General features: G+C 52.4%; 7 protein-coding genes across 7 annotated transcripts; 1 reads left to right on the top strand and 6 right to left on the bottom strand.

The window, feature by feature from the left end:
- Positions 1–441: 441 nt before the first annotated feature.
- ptaR3_0 (Pestheic acid cluster transcriptional regulator 3) lies at positions 442–2292 on the bottom strand (the record flags this gene model as incomplete). Its single annotated transcript, XM_014692471.1, has 1 exon — positions 442–2292. One exon carries the CDS (start codon positions 2290–2292, stop codon positions 442–444), a length of 1851 nt encoding a protein of 616 aa, XP_014547957.1.
- A 714-nt stretch (positions 2293–3006) lies between these two features.
- G6M90_00g026250 (uncharacterized protein) lies at positions 3007–3390 on the bottom strand (the record flags this gene model as incomplete). The annotated part of the gene is made up of 1 exon (XM_014692472.1): positions 3007–3390. The coding sequence occupies one exon, from the start codon at positions 3388–3390 to the stop codon at positions 3007–3009; it is 384 nt and encodes a 127-aa protein (XP_014547958.1).
- A 96-nt stretch (positions 3391–3486) lies between these two features.
- G6M90_00g026240 (uncharacterized protein) lies at positions 3487–4106 on the bottom strand (the record flags this gene model as incomplete). Its single annotated transcript, XM_014692473.1, has 2 exons — positions 3487–3882; positions 3939–4106. The coding sequence occupies 2 exons, from the start codon at positions 4104–4106 to the stop codon at positions 3487–3489; spliced, it is 564 nt and encodes a 187-aa protein (XP_014547959.1).
- A 1448-nt stretch (positions 4107–5554) lies between these two features.
- Positions 5555–7303, bottom strand: G6M90_00g026230 (uncharacterized protein; the record flags this gene model as incomplete). Its single annotated transcript, XM_014692474.1, has 4 exons — positions 5555–6947; positions 6997–7076; positions 7135–7166; positions 7222–7303. The coding sequence occupies 4 exons, from the start codon at positions 7301–7303 to the stop codon at positions 5555–5557; spliced, it is 1587 nt and encodes a 528-aa protein (XP_014547960.1).
- Positions 7304–8851: 1548 nt separating this feature from the next.
- csr-1 (Peptidyl-prolyl cis-trans isomerase) lies at positions 8852–9838 on the top strand (the record flags this gene model as incomplete). The annotated part of the gene is made up of 5 exons (XM_014692475.1): positions 8852–8865; positions 8942–9006; positions 9215–9384; positions 9440–9546; positions 9652–9838. 5 exons carry the CDS (start codon positions 8852–8854, stop codon positions 9836–9838), a joined length of 543 nt encoding a protein of 180 aa, XP_014547961.1.
- A 508-nt stretch (positions 9839–10346) lies between these two features.
- Positions 10347–11659, bottom strand: G6M90_00g026210 (uncharacterized protein; the record flags this gene model as incomplete). The annotated part of the gene is made up of 2 exons (XM_014692476.1): positions 10347–11256; positions 11376–11659. 2 exons carry the CDS (start codon positions 11657–11659, stop codon positions 10347–10349), a joined length of 1194 nt encoding a protein of 397 aa, XP_014547962.1.
- A 712-nt stretch (positions 11660–12371) lies between these two features.
- Positions 12372–14495, bottom strand: HDAC1 (Histone deacetylase 1; the record flags this gene model as incomplete). Its single annotated transcript, XM_014692477.1, has 4 exons — positions 12372–13280; positions 13338–13879; positions 13931–14231; positions 14289–14495. 4 exons carry the CDS (start codon positions 14493–14495, stop codon positions 12372–12374), a joined length of 1959 nt encoding a protein of 652 aa, XP_014547963.1.
- Between the last annotated feature and the right edge of the window lie 111 nt (positions 14496–14606).

The following is a 14606-nucleotide window of genomic DNA, read 5'->3' as shown; positions in this document are numbered from 1 at the left end:
AATCAAGTTTCCACAATTGCCCCCGGATACATAGGGTCCATGGGCGCATTGTTTCGGTTTATGGGGAGATGAGACCAAGGACCTGGCTGCCTAAGAGGCGATTTGTTTCTCTTCAGTGTTGCTATATAAATGGCGGGCCTGGTGAGGGTTTGATGAGATGCGTTGTGTTCGTTGTGATCGCAAGGCGGGTGGTTTGGTACCGTGTGCGCAAGTTTGAGCACTGGGTCTTGTCGCGACTCAATTACCAGTTGACGTCTCTGTAACGTGTAAGAGCACAAAGCCCACAATGATGGGATTTAAGTTTCAAGTGCAATAAGTCGTTTTATTTATTCCTTGTGATATTTACAAAACCCAAGGCCGCTCATGAATCGTTTTATCATTTATATGCGCAGTCCGTCGCAAAACAGCCAAAATGTAGTTAGTTACTCCATGCGGCAAGCATCAGATCAATAGTATTCCATATCCCAATATATTCAAGCAACGTGCCACGTCCCAGGACTCGTCAATCTGTCCGCGTATGGACCACACCTTCTCCATGACCTCCATGCCTTCCTTGACAGTGCCAAATATTTGCAGCGCGCCAAGTCGCCGTACAATTTGGCGGTACTTGTCTTCGTCTTCTGGCGGCGAAAGACAACCACAGATGCACATGGGCCAAGCCACCGCTCTCAGCCAGGCTCCTGTCGGGAGCGAGGTGAGCAGCTCCGTTGCCTTGGACACAGACCAGCGAATTTCAGAGCTGGACGGCTGCCATCCTGAGACGACGACATGCAGGTAGCTCAGCGTTGCAAGCAGCCAAATCATCTGGAACCTCGGTTGCGCCTCTGCGTGGGCTCCCGTCACAGGGTCTGCGACGAGCAGCGGGAATACACCCTGGGGCGGGTATCGCAGTTCCGGGTGGTTCTCTAAAAGGTCAAGCCCGGTCTTGATTCCGTCGGAGAGCACTTTTCCTCGCGATGCCAGCTCGTCCGTTGAAAGTGAGCCCATTTGCTTTTGTTCGCGTTTCCAGGATTCCAACGCGGCTACGTTGCCGAGAAGCTGGATAATCCAGTTGGGCAAGCCGAAGAACTCATCCATGGTCAGCGGCCCCGCAGGCGTAGGCTCGATACTTCTTTGGAATTCTGCACACGCTGGGATAACGGTGTCGTGATATCGGAGCAGGCGCGGTGAGCTTCCGAGCGTCACACTCGACAGCACATCAATGTATATGAGCGTCGCCGTGAAAAATCGCAGGGCCGCCTGGTTGGTGCTCCAGGGTCTTCTCGCGCCAATCTCAGGCGGAGGCCACCGCGGACTGTACAGGCTGTGCAGCGTCCCCGTCCACTGTTCCGGTTCGGACAATATCTGCACAAACAATGCGATCGCAGCATCGAGATGCAGTCGCCAGTTCTCCTTCTTGGAGGTCGCGACTTCGAAGAAGAGCATTTGAATGATGCTTTGCATCACGACAAGACCCTTTTCCTTGTCGAAGCCGGTTTTGCTGGCGTTGATCAAGCACATCTCCTTGGACAGTTCTTTGAGGCCGAGTTCAAGCTGGCTCTCCAGGCTGTGCACCATGCGCATCGCACACTGCTCGTGCTCCTGCTTTCCATCTGCCAGAACAATGGCGAAGAATGCGTTTGCCAGCGAAACCGCAGTGTGATAGACGCATTTATTGCGTTGCAGAATGTCCAAGATCCAGCCACGGCCTCCCGCAAGAACCGGCGGCCGGTAATGGGGAAACAGGTAGGGGAAGACGTAATCGAGATAAATCATCAAGAAGTGGAGGTCGTTGTCGAGTCCATTGTCGTCAATATCCTCTTGCCGCACAAAGACCTGGCTGTGCCACGGCACTTCGGGCGGTGAGGCGCCATTCGTGTTGCTTGATTCTGGCGATGAGCCAATTCCATGGCTACGAGGCGACGGGTCGGTATCTGAAGCACCAGACATGGGGGCCTTTCCACGGCCCCCGTTGGCCTGTGGATCGTCAGTGTCGCTTATGCTCACCATCTTGGTCCCTGCCTCCAGCATCTCTAGATACTTGCGATCCCTCCTCTGGCTGGCCTGCTTCTTCACCTCGGCCTTGATCCTATCAGCCATCTCTCTCTGCTTGGGTCCGCCATCCATCCAATCCGGCTTTTCGTCCTGGAAATAGCAGGTGATTTCAAGAGCCTTGCAGGTATCGCACTCTGGCCGGTTCTCGGCGCATTTCTTGCGTCTCATTCTACAGGTCCAACAGCCCCCGGAGGAGCGGGTCTTACTGTTGGACATGAGCTGTCGAAGGGCCGATATTTTGGACGTTGGGTAGGACATTTTTCTGGGGCACGGTCTCACTGGCCGTGTAGGCAGAGAGCATATGTCGGGTAGTTAAATCGCAACCGTTGATGCGCCTCTGTTCTTTGTGATGCAGTGAGGCAATGCCACAGCCATCTGTTGCGATCAACTTCAAGGGCCTTAAGAGTGGATCGTTGGTGGCTGATGTGCTTGGCGCCCATTTGTCATCACGCTTCCCCTTTTTTTATTTGCCAACTATTACTCTGATTGGCCTCACAGCATTGCGCGAGGTTACCCTGTATTTACACCCGCGACTTGAGAATTATTACAAAGACATTACTCACATGCAATCAATTCATCAATCGAGCAGAGGCAATACGGAAAGTAATAGCAATTATTTATACGCTAATAAGAAGAACAGCCCCATGCAATCTTTTTTTTATTTTATTGTTTAAATATTCCTATGCCCGAGTTGCTTATCACCATCTAAAAGCGGTTTCACCCCACAATGTCGAAACCTTGACCAACATTAATGCAATTCTGACCTAGCAAAATATAAAAAATCAAACCAACAACCTAATCAATTAATTGTCAGTTTTTGTCACGATCCCATGATATGCCAGTGTTATACCCAAAGCCCCCTACCCCTTCAAAAAAGACAAACAGAAAACAACGAACGATTAAGTCCTGAACCAAGTCTTAGCAGGCAATCTGAATATTTCCCCAAAGCCAAAGCCAAATCAAAAACTAATTCTAATGCAACTCATTACGGTGTTTGCCAAAAAGAGTCTGCCTTTTCTCCAGCAGCCCCAAATCCCACCACCCGTCAATCCTCTCCAAGATGGTCTTCCGTTTAGGCCTGAGCGCGGTCAGAGGAGGACTCAGTAACCCCAAACCCACGGGTGACTTTGGCTGCGGTACAACAACAGGCACAGGCGGCAACGGAGGGATCGTCTCGACAGGTCGAGGCGGAGGCTGAAGGCGAGCTCGCTTTTCGCGAATTGTCGCCGCGGGGGCCGGCGGGGGAGGAAACGATGAATAAACAGACCCACGAGCCTGATAAGGGATATTCATGCTGACGGCATCGTCGCTGCCCGAGTCGCTATCATATCTCTTGTCCGGGTGAACCATGGCCATTGTGCCAAGGCTCTTTGCCCTATGCAGCTCTCGCGGAGCCCGAGGCGGCGCTGCCAATCTTTTCCTCCCGGCCGGAACCTCCCCACGGCCGTACCCTCATTCCAAGTCCTTGGGAGGGGGCCGGCTGCCGCCCTTGATGCGTTTCCAGAGGCAGGCCGACGTGACGGCGGACATGAAGTAGAGGACGCAGAGGCAGATGCTGAGGCCCCAGATGGCCTTGATCTCAAAGCAGGTTGCCTTGTCTGGGTCAACCCACTCAAAGTAGTTCTTGCGTGAGAGATTGAGGAAAAGGGAGTGTATGAAGTTGGCTGTGTTGCCCTTGTCGGGGAGCGAAGGGCACGAGAGGTAGCTGACGGGCTTGCCGACGACACAAGCCACCACGATGGTGGCGACGAGACAAAGGCCATCGGCACCGGTGGAAATCAGCAGAGGGAGCATCGAGTCCCAGTAGAGAATGTACGTGATGACGGTGTAAACAGCAGTGATGCAAGCCTAGTGTTCAGTCAGTCAGCCAAAACCCTTTTTACACTCGCCACGGAGAAGCGTACAACGACAAGAGTGCCGACCAGCGCAGGCGGAGGCACGTAGCTGGCAGTCACCATTTCGGAAATAAAATTCGAAGCCAGCCCAATAATGGTGATCAGTGAAATGGCCTGTAGAGCGCGCATGGCCGTAAACGTCATGCCCAGGGCACCCAACGCTGGAGGAGCAGGCATTTTGGCAGTGACTCCAGTGGGAATATCGAGCGAAAGCCGAGGTCGAGACGAGCACTTGGCCGTGCAAAGAGGGAAATGTTTCGAGTAGAACGGCACAATAGCCGGCGGAGGCGTGGTGGGCGAAATCGTGAGTTTGGTGCAAAAGAAGCCTTTGCCCGACTGCGTAAGTTGGAGCAAAGACTCAAAAATAAAAACAAGCAGCAAGCGAGAGACGGGCTGAAGCTGGCGTTTCTTTGTTGTGAAGAGAATGGATGGATATCCGGATCTTTCGAGTCTGTTTCCTTCAAGCACAGTGAGAGAATGTGTAAATTTCAACAAGAGGAAATACGCAAAACGTTGAAACAGCAAAGATGGTTGATCTTAAATGCGCAGAGAGACCCCTAGTCCGAACCCGAGAAAAGAAGGTGTGAGAGGGAGAAAAAGGAAAAAGAAAAAAAAAAGAGACAAAGGAAAGAAACAGTTCCTTCCAACACAGTAGATGTTTTTTGACTTGAGAGTGAAGAAGAACGAGGCTACGTTTAGGTAGGATGTTGGACTCTTTTATACCAGACCAAGGCCATGCATCTTCCTGCGGCCATGCCACCATGTGTACCACCCGGCAATGTAGTGCTGGTTTCTAAATGCAGCGACGCTGCCGTCCACATGTACCGACATGGGCCGTCGCCGTTTCAAATTTTGAGCCTCCGGCGACCACATATGTACACAAACCCGGTTCACATCCTTGGTGAACGACTCATCAACGACTCACACCCGGAGGGGACCAGCGGTGACATCTTTGACAAGCATGTATGAGACGTTGGCCAGTGTGGGCAGCCGCCCGGTTGACCAATCACTGTGCTCTCTGCACCACGACGCAAAAGCCGGCGCTTACACAACCTTGCTGCACTCGCACGATTTAAGCGCGTCTGCCCGGGTCTCGGCTGGTCTTGGTAGCAACAGACCAAGGCCCAAGACGTTGAGCGATTGGGCTTGGTTCGTTTGATCGATTGCCATGAACCCACAAACCCGGCTATGCGTTGCCCGGCCGCAGCATGGCCAAATGAGAGGGACCATGGCGGGCAGCTCTGGCCCTGCAAGGCCTGACGGACATTTTCTCTGGCGGCCATGAGCTAAAAATGGATGCAATGGCCCGCAGAAGCTTGTTTTCAGCTGATTCTAAATGCCGATTGTGTATTGTGATAATTGAGGCTTGACGGTGGGTTTCATGTCCGTCTATACGGTGGCATGCGGTATGGCTGATGGCTGGTTCAATTTCATTTTCTTGCGCCATACGCCTATCTAAAAGTCTCAACTTCAAACATGCTTGCTCAATGCGTGCGTTGTAGATTAGCCATTGCCAATCCTTCCCAATGGCCCGTACGTGCAATTTTAGTCCCGCATCAGGAGCCGTTGCTAGATTTGCGTGAATAAACTCGAGGTCAAAGCAAAACGATCCATACAATGCCAACCTAGCCAAGCAGATCACCAGATGCTGACCCGCTGTTTCCAGCTGCGGAACCGGGCTGGGAGGACACGGCTGGCGCTCCCCAGATACCAGCACTGCTTTTCTCCTTGGCAAGCTGTCCCATTGCAGGCCCGCTGGCTGACTTGTCGGTCTTCTTGATGCTGGAGCTAGCCTTGCCCCAGAGAGCGCCGAATGCATCACCACCGCTGGCTCCGGCTGGCTTAGACCCAGGACTGGTGACAGGCTTCATGTTCGCCATTGTTGTTGGTCCGGTTGAAGCCATGTTGCCCATAGCCGACATGTTGGTCGGAGCTGGGTTAGGTGCTTGAGATGGAACACCGCTGAAGTAGTTCGGACCAGCAGGTTGGAAGCCAGTTGGCTTGGGAGGCTGGTTCTGGGTCATTGGGACAGCAAAGGCAGAGTAATTGGCGCCATGGGTAGCGCTGGAGTTGGGCCCGGGTGAGATAGACGAAGTGTTGACCATCTGGCTAAGGTTGGCAGTCTGGGGAGCGGACACTGGTTGGGGCGCGGCGAATTGTGCCGTTGAGGTGGCTGTTGAAGTGAGAGGAGTTGTTAAAGGTTGAACAATCGGCTGAGTTGCCGGTGTTGCAGACTGGAAATCGTCAAAATCGTCATCATCGTCTGCGCCGACATTGCCACTAGACGGCCCAGCCAAAACGGCCAGGCCTGAGCTTTGGGTCGCAGCAGGGGTCGCGGAGCTTGAACTTTGAACTGGGTCATCGAATGAGAACAAGTCAACCTCAGGCTCCTTCTTCTTTGCTGGTTCGGCAGCTGGTTTCTTGGTGGATGTGTGGTCGGACTTGCGTGAAGCTCTCGATGGTCGCTCATCTTCGTTGAACTCGTCATACTCCTCAAACCCATCGGACCGGCCGGCACCACTGCTACCACCACCGCCCGACTCGCGGTAGCCATCATGCTGGCCACCGAAGCCGCCGCCGTCTCCGTAAACACCGCCGGAGTAGCCGCCGTAGTTTCCCGATTCACTGCCGAATCCGCCATATCTACTACCGCTCCCACCAGAAAAGCCACCTCCAAAGGTCATGCCGCCTTCAACGCCGGTGTATTTGTTCTTGGTTGCCCGCGCTTTCTTGCGCTCAGATCGGATGCGCTCAACGTCGCCCAGAAGCTCGGCTAATTCTTTGGCTCGATTCCGCACATTGAGACCTTGGTCTTTGCCGTTCTGATCAATAAAGTGAAATTGTCGCAGCATCTTCAGGAGAGTGATATGTCCCCGAGCATCATCAACGACCCGTTCAGAGCCGTGCTTGATGAGAAACTCGAGCAGTTGTAGCGCTTTGTAGATTTGTCGCCACTCCTCGGCGGCCTTTTCGGTGAATCGGCGATAGATCATGGGCATAATCTCGTTGAGTGTTTGGCTGGTCTCAGGTTAGCCATTTGAAAGAAACGTTTCGCCCGGTTTCGTACTAGTTGAATGTGCCGTTGGCGATTTCTTGCATTAATGTAGACGAAGCGCCCCATGGCTCATTGTTGGTAGCTTCTCGCACCTATTGCAACGATGTCAGACCCGGGGTTCGCATAATTGAGTTGTTGGTAGAGTAGCACCTTCGCCTCCATTTCTGTATAGTTCATAACCGCTATCGAAATAATGTCAGAATGCCGCTCACCGGAGTTGGGATGAAATTCATTTACCATTTTGGGCTTTGCGGAAACCTGCCTTGAGATCGTACAAGGTGAGGTTGGAGACGGTGCTCTTGAGATCGTTTAAATCCATTGCGAAAAATCCAAAGACAAGACTAGGCTCTAGGAGCGAGATGAATAGCGATTATTGAGAGGCCGCGACGTGCACGGGAGGCGTTATTCGCAAGGGTGAGAGTACTGTCGTCGATGGACTGGAAACCCAAACCTGGACAACTGGTCTCTCGGGCTTCAGGTCGTGGAGTCCACCCCCAGCCCATGAACGACCAGGGGAAGGCATGGTCACGTGACTTGATTCAGGTGTACCATGGTGGCGCTCTAATTCCCTTCAGAGCCCAAGAGTGCTTGCAAGGTCAAGAGGAGTAAATTAGGATGGAGGAACCTAATATTCTTCCAGGTATTTTGTGCTTGCAATGAAACCATTATCGAGTTGCTTGGCCGTCTGTGGAGTGCCTTGTACGAAAGATATTGGCATTGATGTGTCCAGCAATCCAATTTGCGTCCCAGGGGAACAAGGTACCTGAGACTTCAGGCGCGCATCCCAGCCCGTCGCCACCCGGCCAAAACTTTTCCCCTTTCTGGCGAGCCCTCCAACTTGGTCAACCGAGTTTGCCATTAGCATTCAATCATCAACAAATTTCTTGCAACCCTTGTTTGTATTTTACTGTACTATCAATTCAAAGGCCCTTGCCTTCTAGGTACGTTGAGGCGCTTTCTTTCTTGCCAATGTTCGATGCAGATATCCCTGTCGGCAGCAACAGCGCGAAGTCAGTCAACTCCTCAGCATCAGTGAAGAGCCCATTTGGTTGCCGCCGGCACCTTCGACACGCATATGCATGCACAGCTGGTCAATGGCACATTCCGCCGTCAAAAGCAGGTCCAGCCCATTTGCAGAGACGCATCGTTCATGCTAGAGCTGCAAGTTGCACATCACCATGGCACTTTGCTGAGCAACAAGCTTCGTCGACGAGCTGTCAGCGAGTGGGCTGTGTTTGCCTGACTATTGGCTCTTGGGGCAGATCCACTCGCGCCGAACAACATGGTTCTGCCTCTCACCGTCCGTAGCCATGGCGATGATCGGGAAAATGGCGGGATTTCGCGGATCTGTCATTGAATGTGCAGGACTGGCGTGCATGCCGCTGTTGCCGTTGATAGCAGAGGCAAAGCCAATCGCAGCCGTGGTCGTTGCGACTGTCGAATGGACCAACACTTGATGGCCAAGTTGGCGGCTCCCGCGTCCATGGCGAGCTTCACACAAACATTGGACCAACTTGCGCACCAGCATTTGAACTACCAACGCTGTTCGACGGTGGTCGTGGTCCCCTGCCCGTGAAGGCTGCATGCTGGAGCTGTCTGCTCCATCCAGCCGCTGCCTTCCCTCCAATTGCCCACCCACACTGGCTCTTTCTTTGCCAGCTCCTGGTGCCTTTTTTATTGGTCCTGGCTCCCGCCACTAACATTTTACCCCTCCAGCTGCCTCACAATGCGATCAACACTTCTTCGACCCCTCCTACCCCGCCACACCTTCTGCGCTCCCGGCGCCAGACCTTTTTCTCTCCCTCAACTTGCATCTGCGTCAAACAGATTTCAAACCACCCGTTTTTTTTCTGTTACCTCCGCAGCCATGGGCAAGAAGGTGTAAGTCTCTTCATTCTTATTCCTATGCCTAAATCGCCAATTGGTCTTTCGAACCACATCTGACTTGGGGTGGTAGCTTCTTCGACGTTACCTGGGAGGGTCCTGTCATGCAGGGCGGCAAGCCTACCAATACTGTCAAAGGTATGTACTTTGTTTTGGCCTCTTTGTGTCCTAGATACGCCAGTGGCGGTGGATGAGCTCTTTAACAAATGGACAATTTCGAGTCCATGCCATCCTGGTAGCACTGGTGATGCGTGTAAATTCCTTCGGTCACCTTTCCGTGTTGATTCTCCGCCGCCAATTCACCCACCGTTGGAAGAATCGAAAACTGACACTTCTGGCGAAACAGAGCAGTCTGGTCGCATCAGCTTCAACCTATTTGACGACGTCGTTCCCAAGACCGCCGAGAACTTCCGCGCTCTTTGCACTGGTGAAAAGGGTTTTGGTTACTCTGGATCGTCTTTCCACCGCATCATCCCCGACTTTATGCTTCAGGGTGGTGACTTCACGCGTGGCAATGTACGAAGGATTTCTATAATTTGCTTGTTTTCAACAAGCACTGACAAGTTGATAGGGCACTGGTGGCAAGTCCATCTATGGTGACAAATTCGCCGACGAGAACTTCAAGCTGAATCACGACCGCCCTGGACTGTTGTCCATGGCCAACGCCGGCCCCAACACGTAAGTCCCCGCGTCACGGCTACAGTGCCAGCTCTACAATCCATGCCGAGACAACTCCCTCGCACTACCGTTTAAGAATCACATAAATGACCCAAATCTATACAGAAATGGCTCCCAGTTCTTCGTTACCACTGTCGTTACCTCATGGCTCAACGGACGGCACGTCGTCTTTGGCGAAGTCGCTGACGAGGAGTCCTTGAACATTGTCAAGGCCCTCGAGGCCACTGGTTCCCAGAGCGGTACTGTCAAGTACAGCAAACGCCCCACCATCGTCAAGTCTGGTGAGCTGTAAATTGTGATATTAGCCTTGCATTATTACCATTATCATCCTGTTTTTGTTCTTGGGATGGAAAAACGGATATTGGATACATCGATAGCGGCGGTTTACCATTGAATGGCAGTTCATTCTGCCTACCAGCTGCCTTACAATATACTTGAAAAGCTGAACTTTCCGACTTCCTGCTCCTCAAAATTGAGCGTTAAGGCTTCATATTCCATAACATTAGCATGTGTGATGGTGGGTTTATTTCAGACATGATGTGTAAGACAAGAATATGCCTACTGGTCGAACCTTTTTTGTCTACATTTTTCCATGCGCCATGCCATGCTTAGCCAAGATAAATCTGGCTGATTCCAGAAAAACACATAAAACAGCCCGCCAAAACTCCCAAGCCATGCATCCTTTACCCACCAGCACGAGAAAAAGCCCAAAAATGACAGTAACCACCGTTCTGTACTCATACAAGCAGTCGCGGCACGCACCACCTGACCACCCATCTGCCATCGCATGCTGTCATTTATCAGATGACATCCGACCCTAGCCACCTTTTGAAATATTCGCAATTGCTAGGTCCCACAGGGCCCCCTTCTTCGCAGAGCTCGAAAACAGGACACTTCCCGCAGGGCGCTTCCGTATAAGGGCTGAGATAAAGCTCTGGGTCGCCACTGCGCCCTGTAGGATCTTCTCTCCCTGCCCAATTTTGAGGCGATTGCTTTGCGACTCTGGAGACACGATACCCCATCCGACCAGCAATCTTAATGGGTTCAATGAGGTTATCCCACACCAACACATCCACAAGCTTCTTAACATCCTCTTCTGACAAGATCGTATTATTCGTAATACCACTACTCGACAAGAGGCGGGCGATATCTCGAACCGTTGGGTACGCCGTATAGCCCGCAGGAAGAGGCAACAGAGCCGCTTCTCGCCTTGGAGTCGCGCCTGCAGAGGCCTTGACTGCCTTGGCGGGAGGCTTACTCATCTCGCTTGCGTCGCGCTTCTTGCCCTTGTCTGCAGCGGTGCCCTTGATGACACCCTTTGTAGGCACTTGGCTTCTGGCGCTGGCGCTGGCGCCGGCACCGCCATGGGTGCTACGGTATCCGCTCTGGCGCTTGACGAAATCGAACACCACGCGCTGTAGTTCCTCGATGAAGGCCTCGTCGAGGTTCTGGTCCGTGTACCACGGGCCTCCGGTGGCGCGGTCGCTGGGCCGGATCGACGCCTTTATGTACATTTTTTTATTGGGGTGCTCGACGTTTTTGAAGGGCGCGATGAGTCCCTTGGTCTGCAGCTGCTTGATGGCGTTTTTGAGCACGCTGTCGTGCATGTTGAGCCGCTTCTGGAGCGTCTGCGACCATATTCCGTCGCCGCCGGAGTCGTCGATGAGCGAGTACACCATGACTTGCTCGTCGGTTGAGCACTGCTTGTATCTTGCAGGGCCTCGGAGTCAGCACTGGCCACTTGCACGGCGACAAAAAAAAAACGTTTCTTGCTAGGAGCCTGGGAGGGGTAAATATCCGGAGGGGGAGGGGGGAAGTCGCAAACTCACTTGTGTGCTTCTTGCGCATCTCGCCATTTCCAGAGAACCTGACCGCTCGCCTCCCTCATGGTGATGAACAGCTTGTCGTCGCTGAGCGACTGCACCACCCGCGCCAGCAGCAGCAGGTCCTTGTTGGGGATGACGTCCAGTCGCAGCAGGTCATCTTGCGAGAACAAGTCGTTGCCCGGGCCGGCTTCTTTGCACCGTTCGTAGAGAGCTTCTTTCCAGACGGCGAGCTTCGCGCCATCCGACTCGCTCCCGCCTGCGGCGACGGGTGCCGCTGAGGCAGGCATTTTGCGTGTTCGGTGACTCAGGTTAGAGTCTTTGAGAGGGGTGTGTTTGGAACCTCGGATGGGTCGAGGGCGTTGAAAGGGTGTGAATCGGAAATAGTCGCTACATTGATGGAGAGAATCGTCTTGAGCTGGCGGTCAAGCTACAGACTTTCAATCAATTGTGAGGTTGGTGTCGGGACAGATCAAAAGGTGGTGTGGCGTGGGGTGCCATGCGGCGCCGATAAACTGAATTGCCAAATTTTGGTCCCCGCATAAAAAAAGCTGTTGGAGAAGCATGGTTTGGCAGCCTCCAGATGCTGGGAGAGGAAAAAACCTGGTTACAAGGAACGTGGTGGGGTGCGCGTTAAAGCCTGGGCCAGGGTCCAATAAGTACACCTCAATTTACAAGTCAGCTGTGAATCCTTGGCTCCTATGCATAACCCTCTCAAATGGCAAAAAATTCAATTCTGTGGCTAAAATGTATACCGATACCGAAAGACAGAGCTAATTAACCAAACGGCTCTGCTCCTAGCGAACCTCCCAACTAACTTTGTAGTATCGCTATGCCTGTACGCCGAAAACGCCCCGTCAGGCCAGCTCGCTGCTCGTCCCAAGATTGTACAATACATCATGTCCAGCATGGCGTTAGAAGCCAACCAAGCTAGGACATGCGCTGGAAGCTTTGGAAAACAAATACACCTCAAAGCTGACCAATCAAGCTGTCCGTTCCTCATCAGAGTAGGAATTTACTACTTGGAAACTCAGCTTTGTCCTCAGACTTCTCTTTGTCGTCGACTTCCATAGGTTCTGTTTCAGCTTCAGTTGTTGCTTGGGCCTCGCCTTCTTTCTCGACCGGTTCTTCGGACACCTGGTCAACCGCAGGCTTGTCGCTTGCCTTGACTTCTGTGGCCCCTTCAGCCTCGGCGGGTTTGTCTGGTTCCGCAACAGAAGGCTTCTCTTCCGTAGGTTTCTCTGGCTCCTTCTCATCCTCGGGCACAGATTCGGGTTCGCCCTCCTCCTTTTTGATGGTGGCTTCGTCGGCGACACTCGAGTATGTCATACCGACATCACCGTCAGCATCGACCTTATTCTTCTTCAAGTCTTGGTCTTCTTTCTCTTCTTGTTCAGCAGCCTGATTCTCCTGTTCTTCCATAGCCCCGACGTCCTCAATCGTGTCATCGTTCACATCGTGAGTTTCGGCTTCGACGGCCTCCTTAGTGTTGTCGTCCTGTTTCTCCCTGGGCGACTTGCTGCGAGAATCCTCCGCTGCATCAGCGCTCTTGAAGTCATTGAAAGTCCCCTTGTTTCCATTGCTTCGAGTTGCACCATTTGCAGCAGCCATTTCGTCGTCGTCGCTGGCCTCGAATTCCGCCCCATTCTCAACATGCTTGTCCCAGCGATGCTCAGTCATTCGAACGTCCTTGTTTTCGTCTTCGTCTAAATCATCTAGTTCGGCCTCTTCTTCATCAGTCATACCGCCAAATGGCTTCCGCGGCACGTCTTGCATCTGAACTGAGGGAGCAGGCCCAGTCTGACGAAGATTATCGATGACTGCGACGGTGATCTTATCTAGATACTCTCTGCTGTTTGAGTTTTCCATGTTTGAAGCTCGCACGTTCAACTCGAAGTCCGGAGCATAGTACTTATAGCCAGTTAGCCATCGAATTCGGGGGCGGTAACAACATCAGCTGCAACTTACTTCGTAGTATTCATTGTATGGTAAAGTACGGTCCATTTCTTGGCCAACCAGAACACCAGTCTCATATGCCCATGTACGAGCAACGTTTCTCATCGTGTAACCACCACCGCCCAGGACCAAGGTGGGTAGCCCGAAGCTCTTGACGTAGTTCACGCAGTTAGCGTGACCATCCATGCTCAGGTTAAAACAACCCAGGCGATCGCCAGATAAACTGTCACCGCCGCACTGGAGAACAACGGCTTCAGGCTGGTAGTACTTCATAACGCTCTCGATGACTGGCTCAAAAATCGATTTGTAGGTCTGGTCGGTGATACCATCGCGCAACGGAAAGTTCACAGAATAGTTTTTACCCTGTCCAATGCCGATGTCTCGCAATTCACCGGTGCCAGGAAAGTATTCGCCGTACTTGTGGAAGGATACTGTCATAACACGGTCGGTCGTATAGAACGCTTCCTCGACCCCATCACCGTGATGAACGTCAATATCGATGTAGAGGACGCGCTTCATGAATCGCAGAAGCTCGAGAATGCCGAGAACAATATCTAACTTTGTTAGAAGCCCCGAATTTGGCGTGTGGTGGTGGCAGAACTTACCGTTGACATAGCAGAAACCACTTGCTTCACATTTCTTGGCATGGTGAAGGCCACCAGCCCAGTTGACAGCAATGTCGCATTTCTGTCTGTTCAAGCGGGCAGCGCCCTCCATGCTTCCACCAGCACTGATTCCACAGAACTCGAACAACCCATCAAAGACCGGGCAATCGTCGCCGACGTTATATTTGCCCTGCTCACGCATGTAACTGTCCATATTGTCTGGAGTGACCTTTTGCAAAAAATCAATGTAGTCATCGGTATGGAATTGTGTCATTTCGCCTCTCGTCGCGGGTTTAGCTCGCTGAAACCAGGTCAGCCTTTAATCTTCCCGAGGCGTCGTGGCGGCACCAGAACTCACGTAAATTTCCATTTTCTGGTACAGATTGTACTGCATGATCAAGCTGTGCGCAAGACGAATTCGATGGGGCTTCATAGGATGACCAGTGACATATGCGTAGTTACCGATATCTGAATCATAGAAGTAGGCCACCTTCTTTGGCGAGGAGCCGTTGAGGGCGACAGAGCCCAGCTGGGCCTGGGCCTGGGCCAAATTAGAGTCGCCCATCGCAGCGGGAGTCTGGGGTTTTTGAAGCCTGGGCAGTTGAGAATGAGTCTGCACAATGAGTATAAATTAAATGCTTATAACGGTTTAGGGAGGAGAGTAGGTGTCTAGAGA

Source organism: Metarhizium brunneum, chromosome 1 (assembly GCF_013426205.1).
Source record: "Metarhizium brunneum chromosome 1, complete sequence".
NCBI classification, from domain to species: Eukaryota; Fungi; Ascomycota; class Sordariomycetes; order Hypocreales; family Clavicipitaceae; genus Metarhizium; species Metarhizium brunneum.
The sequence above is the reverse complement of the archived record's forward strand: the minus strand, read 5'-3'. Positions and strand labels throughout refer to the sequence as shown.